The following is a 13,424-nucleotide window of genomic DNA, read 5'->3' on the forward strand; positions in this document are numbered from 1 at the left end:
ACTGTTCAGGTATGAAAATAATGGATAATTTGTTACGTCCATTTCCATTTGTGCTTTTGATATAGTCTAAAATGTGTATTTCATAATAGCCAGTAAATATGTAACCAATGAAAGACAAAAAAGATACAGAAGTAATAACTAACCAATAAATATGTAATAATATATGGCTAATAACAAGTAGATATGATCATTTCATTATCAATTTGGAATAAATTATTCAAGTTTATCAAGCTGTTAGAGTAGGAATAATAAATCGTGTCAAAATAGAGGACATCACTTAACATTTGTGTTTATAATGCAGTATTCAGGTTGTATATTCTCATGAGGAGCTTAGGAGACCCTTTTCCTACTCAGGAGTTGTTTACTCAGTCTCTTCATTGCCACCTTCATGTCTTTGTTCCTCAGTGTGTAAATGGCAGGGTTCAGGATAGGTGTAATCATGAAGTCCACAATGGCAAGAAACTTATCCACTGGGACATTAGGAAATGGCCATATGTACACAAACATGCATGGTCCAAAGAACAAAACCACCACAGAGATGTGAGCAGAAAGTGTAGACAGGGCCTTGGACAAACTGCCCAAGGATTGTTTCCATACAGTGAACAGTATGAAGATGTAGGAGACAATCAATAAGAAAAAGGTAGTGACAGAAATTAATCCACTGTCAGCAGTAACCAAGAACTCCATTCTGTAGGTGTCTGTGCAGGCAAGTTTGATGAACCTAGGAAGGTCACAGTAAAAACTATCTATCTCATTCGAACCACAAAAAGGCAAATGGACAACAAAAGCTAACTGAGCCACTGAGTGAATGAGACCAATAATCCATGCACCAATCAGAAGCAAAAGGCACATTCGTGGGCTCATGATGGTCAGGTAGTAGAGGGGCTTGCATATGGCCACATATCTGTCCCAGGCCATGGCTACCAGCAACACCATCTCACATGCCCCCAGGACATGAAGGACAAATATTTGGAAGATACAGCCCTGGAATGAAATGGTATTATTCCTGGAGTACAGATCAGAAATCAACTTAGGAACAGTTGAGGTAGAAAAACAAAAGTCAACAAATGAAAGATTGGCTAAAAGGAAGTACATGGGTGAATGTAAATGAGAGTCAAAGACAACTGTAATCACAACTGAGAAATTCCCCAGAAAAATTGTTGCATATGATATTGTAGAAAATGCAAAGAGGAAACATTGTGTTGGTCTGTAGATTGATAATCCCAGGAATACAAACTCAGATACTTCAGAGTAATTTGCTTCATTCATTGGATCTTTCTTGAGTTATCTACAATACTCCAAACAAAGCAGGCAAAGCAGTTACCAGAAATAATAAAATAATAACCTAGCAGTGGAATATTTTATTTGTGAACTCATTACAATAAAATGATTTTATATTAAAAAGTATAATTTAAAATAAATAACTATTGAAAGAAATGCACATAAATTGTTTCAAATTAATAAAAATAATTCTTCATGATCTTCCATATTTTGAAGAACTAATGTCTCTATTCTACTAATATCCATTATGAGTATATACTATATCCCAATACTATGTTATATCCTTTGGTAAAATGGTGGCCCTGTTTCTGGCAGAATTACAGGCACATTGAATACTTTAAGAGTGAACAACTTTAAACACAAACAAAACCTTGATGACTAAGATGAAGAAAAACCAAAGGAGAAGCGTTGGTTTATATCAGTGGTGTCTGCCTGAAGGGGAATTAGAGTATCCAAGGATTGAATTGTCCTCTGCAATGACCTTGAGACAAGGGAAGTGCATCAAGGGCCGAGTAAGCACTTGTGTTAAGAACTTTGCTGTTTTATCCTAAGAACAATCTTAGTCACCATACAAATGGTAAATCAACTTTTGTGCTATCTGAGGAAACATAAACAGAAGGGTTAATGGTTATTAATTTCCACTTGCTATCAATTTCTTCATAATCTGATGAAGTTCTATAAATAAGGCAGTGAGCAGAAAGAGTTTCATACACTGACAATTGGAATGTAACTTGATATAATTTCTTTAACAGACACCTTCAAAAGAATATTAAAGCAAGTACAAGGAAATGAAAACCAATATTATATAAAGAGGTGAATCATGTATTTTATTACAAATTCTCACTAGACAAAATACCTAAGAAGCTTGTATTTAAGAGCTGAATGTCTAAAAAAACAGAGGATGATTCTGTCATGCTTACCTGTTAGTTGCTTATTTGTATGCTATCATAGATGTGTTTAATAGTTTAAACCATACAAAATTGACATATCTGCATCTTCCAAAATATATATTACCTAATATATTAATTTACTTTTCTGTCTTATTAACTACTTAATTTTTATGTAACTTAATTAAATAATTTATGTTTAACTCACACATGACTGACTGCCAATGTTTCCCCCTTGTAATTCAACTACCAAGCTCCCTCTAGACTAGGCACTGACAATGACTTATTTTCAATTTTCCTGCCACCTCCTCTCCTATGTGTAATTTTTTAATAAGCTGGTATTCACATGAAAATCCTCATACTGCATACTCAAAAAATAGAATATATTGATGCAAACTCCAGGAACTCACTGGAGTCAGAAATAGAGTTCTGTACAGCAAAACCATATAGGAGGAGGTATCATGATGGTCAGGATGTAGGAGTAGATATCAGAGCAAAACAAAACACTGCAGAGGTTAAAAAAAAGACCACTTAGTGATGATTAAACAGATAGTCACTGGGAAACATTAGAGCTGTATTCAGTGATCTGTTTGATACTGACCCAGAAGAGAAAAATAGTATTTTTCCAACAAAGTTATGACAAATATGTGAGCATATATATATATATATATATATATATATATATATATATTAACCCTGATTTGAATAATACACAATATACAATTATATATACTTTTTGTCAAAACATGTCAAAAATATATAGTATATATATATATATATATATATATATATATATATATATATATTTGTGTAACAGTTAAATCTTTATAATTCAAATTCATTGTATCTAAGCAAGAAGTAAAGGCACAATCACAGAGGTGAATGACAATATATTTTTCCCATCAAAGGAGCTTTAATTAGGCCTAAAACTTGTGGTCATTTATTGTGAGGAATCCAAGGCATGCACATTTAGAAGTGCAAAGTTATACATCCTGTATTTTCAAAGAATAGGCATAGAGAAGCACCAAAACCAAAAGTCGGGGCTACCGAGATGGCTCAGTTGGTAAAGTGTTTGTTGTACAAGCATGAGGTTCTGAATTTCACCCAGGAACCCAGGTTAAAAATTCAAGCATAGTTATGTGAGTTTGTAATTCCAGTATGCACACAAGCCAGTCTAACAAAGTTTGTGAGCCTCAGGCCAGTGAGAAATCCTGTCTCACTCATGCATACTCAAACAAAACCAAGGTAGGTGTCATTTGAGGAACAGCAACCATCATTGTTCTCTTGCATGTATATAAACATGGACCCACACATGAACAAACACACCCACTATATGCACAAATACTAACAGAAAGCAATACTACTAGGTTTATTGTTTGTTTCTAAATGATTGGGCAACTGACCAGGTTACTTTGACTTTCTTTTTTTTTTTTTTTTTTTTTTATACATACACATATTTTATTACTGTTCTGTAATCACAAATATACTCTCTGTTAAAATGCAGATTTCTGAATTTCCCCGTAGTGTTCAACTGATTTATGTGACCCTCAAACAAACACCAAACTGCTTTAGTTATAGTGGCTTTATAGTCAGTCTTGCTCTCCACTAGAATGGATTTGTGTTGACTATTTTTGACTTCGACTTTCTTTTTTATGTCAAACTGTTCTTTGCTAATTTTCGATTATGGCTTGGAAAGCTATCACAATTTTACTCATATTGTAATGGAGAATCAAAGTAATCATGCTGGAAGGAGTAGATCTAATTTTAAGGAGAAGGAAAGTATGTGTAGGGAACTCACAAAACAGGCATGCAATGGCCAGTAGGCTTATTAACAATAAACCTTATTAGTCATGAGTAGTTTGGAAGCTTGTAGTTTAACAATCAAAATAGCCAAGAAAGAGATCAACAAAGAGTGATAAAACATATACGAGAGAAATAATTCTCAGTATTATCAATGTTTCAGAACAAAAATTTTCTTACACTCTTGATTTATAAGTTGAAAACATTAATTAAGAAGAGACACCAAGTTGATTTCTAGAAAACTAATTCCAATGCAAGTTTTGTTCTTAAGTAATGTGTAGATGTAATTAATTAATTGTGTGTGTGTGTGTGTGTGTGTGTGTGTGTGTGTGTGTGTGTGTGTTCCATAGGGTGCTTTTGACAGTCAGAGAACACCTCACCTTGTAGGAGTTGGTTCTTTTTTTCCCAATGTGGGTTCGAGGCACCAAGCTCAGGTATTTGGGCTTGGCAGCGTTTACATGCCAAGCCATCTCCACCATGACCAGAAATAATCATTTTTTTGACAATTTTCTCCTGTCTGAAATAAGGGATTTGCATATCACAAATTTATTTTATTTAGCATCTAAAGGGAAGGAAAGTTCCTTTCATGAATGCGTCATCATTTCTTTTCCAGAGCTTGACAATCTACACTGTCATTGTAATTGTGGTTTTCTTTATTTTTATACCTATGCTAAATTTGCGCAGTAAGGGCTGATTGCAAAGAAATAATGACTAATACCAATTAAGAAAACGAAACAGTCCATTTGGGGTAGGTGTTTGGACCCCTGGTGCTGTAATACTCCCAGTGCAGCAATTCTCAACCTGTGGATTGCAACACCTTTGGCAAATTTCTATCTCCAAAATTATTTACATTACTATTCATAACAGCAGCAAAATTAGAGATATGAGGTAGCAACAAAATAATTTTATGGTTGGTCACCACAATGTGAGGAACTATATTAAAGGATCGAAGTGTGAGGAAGGTTGAGAACCACTGTTAGTGATTCAAGTCACATGACAAGCAGAGGGCAGGAAACAGCTGGATGATGAACACATTATAGCACACAGGGGAGCACAGACAGAGGGGAAGAGTTTGAACATGACAGCATGAACAAAGCATCGGTTTAGAATTAGATGACAACATCAAGCAACTGTAAGTCAGAACCACCAAGACAATGAAGACCAAATTTTATATATTTTATTTTAAGGGTTTGGGGAGATTTCTAGGGATTGAACTAGGGCCTTGGTCACATAAAGTGAGTACTCTCCTGTTGAGGTTTATCTCCAGCCTGAACTGCTAGAACTTTATTTTATTTTTTTAATTTATTTAATTTTTTTTTCATTTTACATATTAACCACAGTTCCCCCTCCTTCCCTTTCCCCCCCCTCCGTGGTGGTTTTATGTTCCCCATAATATTGTGCCCTCTAATAAACTTATCTGGGGTCCGAGACAGAACAGCCACAACAGAGGATAGGCAGTGGTAGCACACGCCTTTAATCCTAGCATTTCAGAGGCAGAAATCCATGTGTTCAAGGATACAGACAGGCATGGTGACTCATCATGCCTTTAATCCCAGAGAGCGAGCCTTTAATCCCAGGGAGTGGTGGTAAAAAGCAGAAAGGTATATAAGGCGTGAGGATCAGAAACTAGAAGCATTTGGCTGGTTAAGCATTTAGCTGGTTAAGGTTTCAGGCTTCTAGCAGCAGTTCAGCTGAGAGCCATTTGGATATGAGGACACAGAGGCTTCCAGTCTGAGGAAACAGATCAGCTGAGAAGTTGGCCAGGTGAGGTTAGCTGTGGCTTGTTCTGTCTCTCTGACCATCCAGCATTTCACCCCAATAACTGGACCCGGGTTTGATTTTATTAATAAGACTCTCTAAGATTCATTCTACACCCCTCTCTCAGCCACCCCTCATAGGGAGTAAGGCCTATGGAGAGTCAACAGAGGTTGGCATACCAACTTGGGGCAGGACCAAGCTCCTCCCCCCTTCATCAAGGCTGAGCAAGATATTCCACCATAGGGAAAGATATATATATATATATATATATATATATATATATATATATATATATATATTGATTTTTAACACTTTTTTGGGTTTTGTTTGTTTTGGTTTGTGGTTTTTTTTGGGGGGGGGTTGTGGTGGTTGAGACAGGGTTTCTCTGGGCAGCCTAGAACATTTTATAGTAACACTGAAAATAAGTATCATTAAGGATGTGGAGATACTGAAACTTTAGTACATAGTGAGAATCTCAAATGCTATGTTGTTATGGGAAACTGTAAAAGTGCTTCAATTTTTTTTTTTATTAAATGATCTCATATGATACCACATGATCCTGTAATTCCATTTCTAGATATAGTACAAAAATAAATGAAATCAGGATTTTTGAAGAGGTGGTGAAACCAGTGCTTTGAGGTCATCTTTCATTGAAAAAAGAATTCAATTCGCTCTTTGCAGGGTAACCAAAAGTTGGATGCAAAGTTGGCATTTCTGCCTTCACTCTGTGTCTGTACTTGTCAGAAGGCACAAAGATAATTAATCTTGTCTCTTTAATTCCTTGAATTTCAGGCAGGACAAAGCTTCACAGGACAGACCATCCTTTCACTTATCTGTGAGGGTGAGTTTGTACTTTCAGCGATTAACCCTGTAACAACTTACAGTATTGCCTCTTCAGACAGACTAGCACTGGATCAATGGCGGCTCATTGATGCTGTTGGGTGGGACCTTAGTTAGAACTGCTTGTGTATGTGTACTGTCCTCTTGCTAGACCTCATGTCAGTCCTGTGAAGACAAACTTGATGTCACTGGATCTCTTTATCTGTTCCTCATCCTACTGTGGCTATCTTCTTTTCCCCCAATACTGTGTCTTTAATTGGTGAGTTGGCCAAGCCTCCCTGATGCAGCTACCAGAGCCCAGGCTTTGACCCTAACACTCCCATCTTCTCTGAATGATTTTTAAAATGTACCAATGATATTTAAACAAACAAAATTTCTATGTACCAACAAATGGATAAAAAAACCACTGTATATATTTCTAAAGCAGTATATTTGGCCTCAGAGAAGAAATTGTGTCAAATATAACAACATGGGTGAACCTGGAATACGTTTTCAATAGTGAAATGATCCAATCACAGAAGAACAAACACTGAATGATTTCACTTATTTGATGTAGCTTGCACAGTAAACCCATACAAAAAAGGGGTGTTCATCTGTGGTTGTCAGAAGCCATAGAAAGGTGATGGTAAACATAGTTGATGCTCAAAGAACCATGAAATTCCCATCTCACATGATGAATGAGTTCAAGAGACTTGTATGACATTACATTTACAAGTGAGCACTTAATATTACTATAAGAAGTTTGGTCTAGTTTTAAACATTCACACCATAAAATCTCTGTTTCAAAAAACAAATTTGAAAGAGATTTGAAATTTAGCTAATCCCTTAAAGGGAATATTCTGAACAAATCACTTACTTCTATAAAGACCAGTTTTTGATTGTTGTTGTTGTTTTATTTTTGTTGTTGTTCAATATGAGGATGGTAACTGGGGTGTTAGTTAAGTGATATGATAATATACCTAGCACCCAACTGGCTGATAAAGAATGAAGAGACTCTTATTGCTGAGGATAGGCATAAAGAGGAAACTTGTTTGGAGGAGGTTTCTTTAACATACAACAGTGTTTGTAAAGCAGGTCAGGACTGAACATTGCATACATTTCTTTTGATGTTCTGATGCCAATTCAGAAGGTTCCAGAAAATTGCAGTTTCAGCTCTTTTACCTCGTCCTGAAGCCCAGAGCCTTGAGAAGCAGGACACCCATAACTGTTTAGTCTTTCTTAAAACTTATGAGATGTCCTCTCTGAAATACTGATATGAACATTTCAGTTAAGTACATATGTTGCATATATATCATATACATATGTACACAGAGAGGGATCTAAAACTTGAATGCTCTATCTTCCTACTGTTAACTGCTAGGCAGTTAAGAAATAAGACTGTAAGCTTTCCTGGGTAAAGTAGTCTTGGCTGGCATTTGTGATCTCATAGAACATCTGTCCAGGCCCTTCTAGGTTTTAGAGTCTCCATGGAGAAGCAAGGTATTATTCTAATAGGTCTGTCTTAACTTTCAATTACAATAGATAGAGAAAATGAGATATTCCATAATAAAACTAAATTTAAGCAATGTCTACAAACCCAGCTCTACAGAAGGCATTACAGAAAACTCGAACCTAAAGAGATTAACAACACCTGAGAAGAAACAAGGAATAAATAATCCCAAATGACAAATCAAAAGAGGGGAAATATATGTGCACACACACTCATACACACACCACCACCACCACCACCACCACCACCACCACCACCACCACCACCATCATCATCAACAACAACAACAACAAAGCAGGAATCAACAAGCATTGTTCATTGATATCCCACAATATCAATGGTCTCAATTCCCCAATAAAAAGATAGACTGACCAAAGGGACTTGAAAATAGTACCCATACTTCTGCTGCATCCAAGAAAAATATCTTAATGTCAAGGATAGACATTTCTCATTGCAAAAGACAGAAAAAGATATTCCAAACAAATAGACCTAAGAAGAAAGCTGACATAGCCATGTTAACATCTGATTAAAGAGGTTTTTAAATGGAAACTAATCAGAAGAAATAGAAAAATACCTTCCATACTCATCAAAGGAAAAATCCACCAAGAGGACACTGCAGTTCTTAACATCCATGTACAAAATATATGGACACCTAAGTTCATAAAAGAAACACTAATACAGCTTACATCAGACATTGACCCTCACTCACTGATAATGGGAGACTTCCTTCCCTACAGCACTATTGCCAATAGACAGGTCATACAGAAAAAAAAAAAACAACTAGAGAAATATTTACAGACCAAAACTAAACAGAGAAATGCTGGAGCTAATTGATATTAGAAACTAAATGTGGACTTAATAGACATTTACATAACATTTCACCTAAACTCAAAAGAAAATACCTTCCTCTTGGCACTTATGGAATCTTCTCCAAGATTAGTGACATACTTGGACATAAAGCAAGTCTCAACAGATATAAGAAAATTAAACTAACAGCCCACATTCTATAAAATCGCCAGTGATTAAATCAACAACAAAAACAGAAGAAAGCTTACAAACTCATGGAACAAGGACAACTCTCTACTGGATGAAAGCTGAGTCAAGACAGGAATTAAAGGCTTTCTAGAACTGAATGAAAATGAATAATACTCAAATTTATGGGACACAATGAACATAACTCTAAGAGATAAGTTTACAGCACTAAGTGCCTATATTAAAAACAAAAAAGGAGAGATTTCATACTGGTAACTTTAAGTAGCACATGTGAAACCTCTAGACCAAAAAGAAGTTGCACGCAAAAGGAGTAGATGGAAGGAAATAATCAAACTCAGGTTTGAAATCAATAAACTAGAAACAAACAAACAAAACCAATGTAAAGAGTTAATGAAGCAAAGAGCCAGTTCTTTGAGAAAATTGGTAAGATTGACAAACCATATCCAAATTAACTAAAAAGTGAAGAGAATATTTAAATGAACAAAATTAGACATAACAAAAAGAGGACATAACAACTGACACCAATGAAATCCAGAAAATCACAAGGTCATACTTAAAAAAACCTGTATTCCACCAAATTATAAACCCTAAAGAAGTGGATAATTTTCTCAATGCATATCACTTACCAAAGTTAAATCATAATCAGAAAAGCAATTTAAAAATACCTATAACTTCTAGTGAAATAGAAGAAGCAGTCATTAAAAGTTGTCTCCCCCCCCCAAATAAAGCTGAGGACCAACTGTTTTCAGTGCAAAATTCTATGAGACTTTCAAAGGAGTTAACACCATTACCCCTCAAATTATTCCTCAAATAGAAACAGAAGGAACATTGTCCAATTCATTTTACAAGGTCACAGTTATTCTGATACCCAAACAACATAAAGACCCAACGAAGAAAAAGAATTACAGATCAATTTTTCCTTATGAACACAGATGCAAAAATACTCAATGAAATAATTGCAAAAATCAGTAGCTCTCCTATGTACAAATGACAAATGGACCAAGAAAGAAATCAGGGAAACAATGCCTTTCTCAATAGTGTCAAATAAAAATAAAGCATCTTGGGGTAACTGTAACCAAAAAAAATAAAAGACCTATATGATAAAAACTTTAAGAGACTGAAGAAAAAAATTGAAAAAACTATCAGAAGATGGAAAGATCTCCTATGCTTATGGATCAGTAGGATTAATATAGTATTAATATAGTAAAACTGGCTATCCTACACAAAAAATTTCAACACAATTTTTCAGAAAATTTAAAATGACAAATTTTCAGCTTCACCTGGAAACACAAATACATAGGATAACTAAAACAATCCGGAATATTAGAAAAACTGCTCTAGGTATCACCATCCCTGATCTCAAATTGTACTATGGAGTTGTAGTAAGTAATAAAACCAGCATGATACTGGTGCAAAATCAGACACATTGATCAATGAAGATCTAGAAATAAATCCACACATCCATTGGCACCTGATTTTGATAAAGAGGACAGAGACACATTCTGGAGAAAGGACAAGATCTTCAACAAATGGTGCTGGTAAAACTGGAATATTCCAAATACATGCATATTAATCAACCTATACAAAAATCAACTTCAAATGAATCAAAGCCCTCACTACAAAACCAGACACACTAGACCTGATAGAAGAGAATGTGGGAAGTAGCTTTGAACTTATTGGCAAAGGAGACAACTTTTTGGACAGAGCCCCATTAACACTGGAACTAGGATCAATAGTTAATAAATGGGACCCCATGAAACTGAGAAGCATAGAAAAGGACACTGTCATCCAGACAATACAGAATAGTTAAAGATTTTCATCAACACAACATCTGATAGAAGACTACTCTAAAAATTTCTAAACAACTCAAAGAATTAGATATCACAAAGACAACCCAATTACAAAAATGGGGCTACAGGTCTAAACAGAGGAAACTCAGATGGCTGTAAAACACTTAAAAAATGTTCAACATCCTCAGTCATCAGGGAAATGCAAATTGAAACTACTCTGAGATGTCATCTTAAACCTGTCAGAATGGCTAAGACGAATAAAACAAGTGACAACTCATGCTGTAACGGGAACACTCATCCATCTCTGGTGGGTGTGCAAAATTGATGGATATTAGTGTGGGGGTTCCTCAGGAAGATGGGAATGTACCTCAAGATCCAGCTATAACACTCAGGCATATACTGAAAGAACACATCTTCCTACTATAGAGACACTTACTCAACCATGTTCATTTCTGGCCTGTTAGTAATATTCAGAAATTAGAAATAACCAAGATGTCCCTCAACAGAATAAAAGATAAAGAAAATGTACATTTACATAATGGGATATTACTCAGCTGTTATAAGAATGAAATCATGAAATTTACAGGTTAATGGATTGAATGAGAAACAAATCATCCTGAGTGAGGTAACCCAGACCCAGAAAGACAAATGTAGCATCTGTTCACTGGTATGTGAATTTTAGCTGTTTAGTCAATGAAGACCAAGCTATAACCTGTAGAGAAACAGAAGTTAGGTATGGATTAAGGGAGTATGGGGACAGATAGAGCTCCTAAGAAAGGGAAATAGAATAGATAGTTATGGGTGTATGGCAGGGCAGGGGTGGGGTGGGGGACTGGAATGGGAGGATCAAGGGGGAAGGGGAAATGAAGAGGAGGACAAAGGAGGGAATATGGAGAGAAGGAGCTAAAGTTAAGGATTATTTGAGGGCCAGTATAGAAATAATATAGTAGAAGCTTTGTAAATATCCAAATATGAAGGCAATCTAAATGAAATCATCAAATAATGGGGAGACAGAGGCCTAACTGGATGACTCTTGTCACCAAATGAGGCTTCCAGTATTGGTATTATGTTGTTGGCCAAAGCAGTCCCATTGGAACCCCACAACAGCCCAGGCTGTTGCCAAGACTATAGATTGTTCTCCATAAACTGACAGTAAGTCCTGTCCCATTGCTGAATACATCACCCACACAACTCACTGAACACGAAGAAACCAAGCTGGTGCCTACACAGAGCCTTCACCCCTATGTTCTAGAGTCTATGGTATAGAAAGGTACTCTGCATGCTATCAAAGGAAAAAGGTAAACACCAAGCCAGCCACAAAGCATTTGATCCACAATGATGTCTGCCTGTAAGATATGCTAGTGCAATGGTGGCACAAAGCTTGTGGGTGTTACCAACCAATATCTGGTTTGACTTTTATTTTTTTACATTTTATTTTATAATTTAATTTAATTTTACATATCAGCCACGGATTCCCTTGTCCAGGGCAAAGACTCCCCTGAGGATTGAGTTCAACCTGGTAGATTCAGTCCAGGCAGGTCCAGGCCCCTCCTCCCAGGCTGAGCCAAGTGTCCCTGTATAAGCCCCAGGTTTCAAACAGCCAGCTCATGAACTGAGGACAGGTCCCGGTCCCACTGCCTGGATGCCTCCCAAACAGTTCAAGCTAATCAACTGTCTTACTTATCCAGAGGACCTGATCCTGTTGGGGGCTCCTCAGCTATTGGTTCATAGTTCATGTGTTTCCATTCGTTTGGCTATTGGTCCCTGTGCTTTTTCCAATCTTGGTCTCAACAATTCTCACTCATACAAACCCTCCTCTTTCTTGCCAATTGGACTCCTAGAGCTCCACCTGGGGCCTGGCCGTGGATCTCTGCATCCAGTTCCCTCAGTCATTGGATGAGATTTCTAGCTCAACATTTAGGGTGTTTTGCCATCCTATCTCCAGAGTAGGTCAGTTCAGGCTTTCTCTCACCCATTGCCAGTAGTCTATTGTGGAGGTATCTTTGTGGATTTCTGTGGACCTCTCTAGCACTTTGCTTCTTCCTATTCTCATGTGGTCTGCTGTGGGATGGTCTGTATGTCAAGTTACTCTGATTGGTCAATAAATAAAACACTGATTGGCCGGTGGCTAGGCAGGAAGTATAGGTGGGACTGACAGAGAGGAGAAAAGAAAGAACAGGAAGGTGGAAGGAGATACTGCCAGCCGCCACCATGACAAACAGCATGTGAAGATGCCGGTAAGCCATGAGCCATGTGGCAAGGTATAGATTTACAGAAATGGATTAGCTTAATATGTAAGAATTAGATAGCTAGAAGCCTGAGCCATTAGGCCAAACAGTTTAAATAATATAAGCGTCTGTGTTTATTTTATAAGTGGGCTGTCGGACTGCTGGGGCTTGGTGGGACCCAAAGAAAAAACTCTAGCTACAGTGGTCTTCATTTATCATGGTCTCATTTCTTGTTCTCCCTCTCTGTTTTTGATCCAGCTGGGATCTCTCGTTTCCCTAAGCTCTCATTCCCTAAACCTTGCCCTTCATTACCCCCACTCACATCCAGGTTGTTCATGTAGATCTCATCCATTTCTCT

At 36.8% G+C, this 13,424-nt stretch overlaps 2 protein-coding genes across 2 annotated transcripts in view; both read right to left on the reverse strand.

Annotated features, from left to right (window-relative positions):
* The window catches only part of LOC143272641 (anoctamin-7-like), a 40,623-nt gene that overhangs the window by 20,313 nt on the left and 6,886 nt on the right, over positions 1-13,424 (reverse strand). The window lies entirely within an intron of this gene.
* LOC143272742 (olfactory receptor 4F15-like) lies at positions 202-1,303 on the reverse strand. The gene has a single exon (XM_076568720.1). The coding sequence runs from the start codon at positions 1,267-1,269 to the stop codon at positions 331-333; it is 939 nt and encodes a 312-aa protein (XP_076424835.1). The 5' UTR covers positions 1,270-1,303; the 3' UTR covers positions 202-330.

Source organism: Peromyscus maniculatus, chromosome 4 (genome assembly GCF_049852395.1).
Source record: "Peromyscus maniculatus bairdii isolate BWxNUB_F1_BW_parent chromosome 4, HU_Pman_BW_mat_3.1, whole genome shotgun sequence".
Lineage (NCBI taxonomy): Eukaryota > Metazoa > Chordata > Mammalia > Rodentia > Cricetidae > Peromyscus > Peromyscus maniculatus.

What these genes read in the sequence shown, in the direction of transcription:
- LOC143272742 (XM_076568720.1), bottom strand. Translation starts at nt 1,269, where the DNA reads ATGAATGAAGCAAATTACTCTGAAGTATCTGAGTTTGTATTCCTGGGA.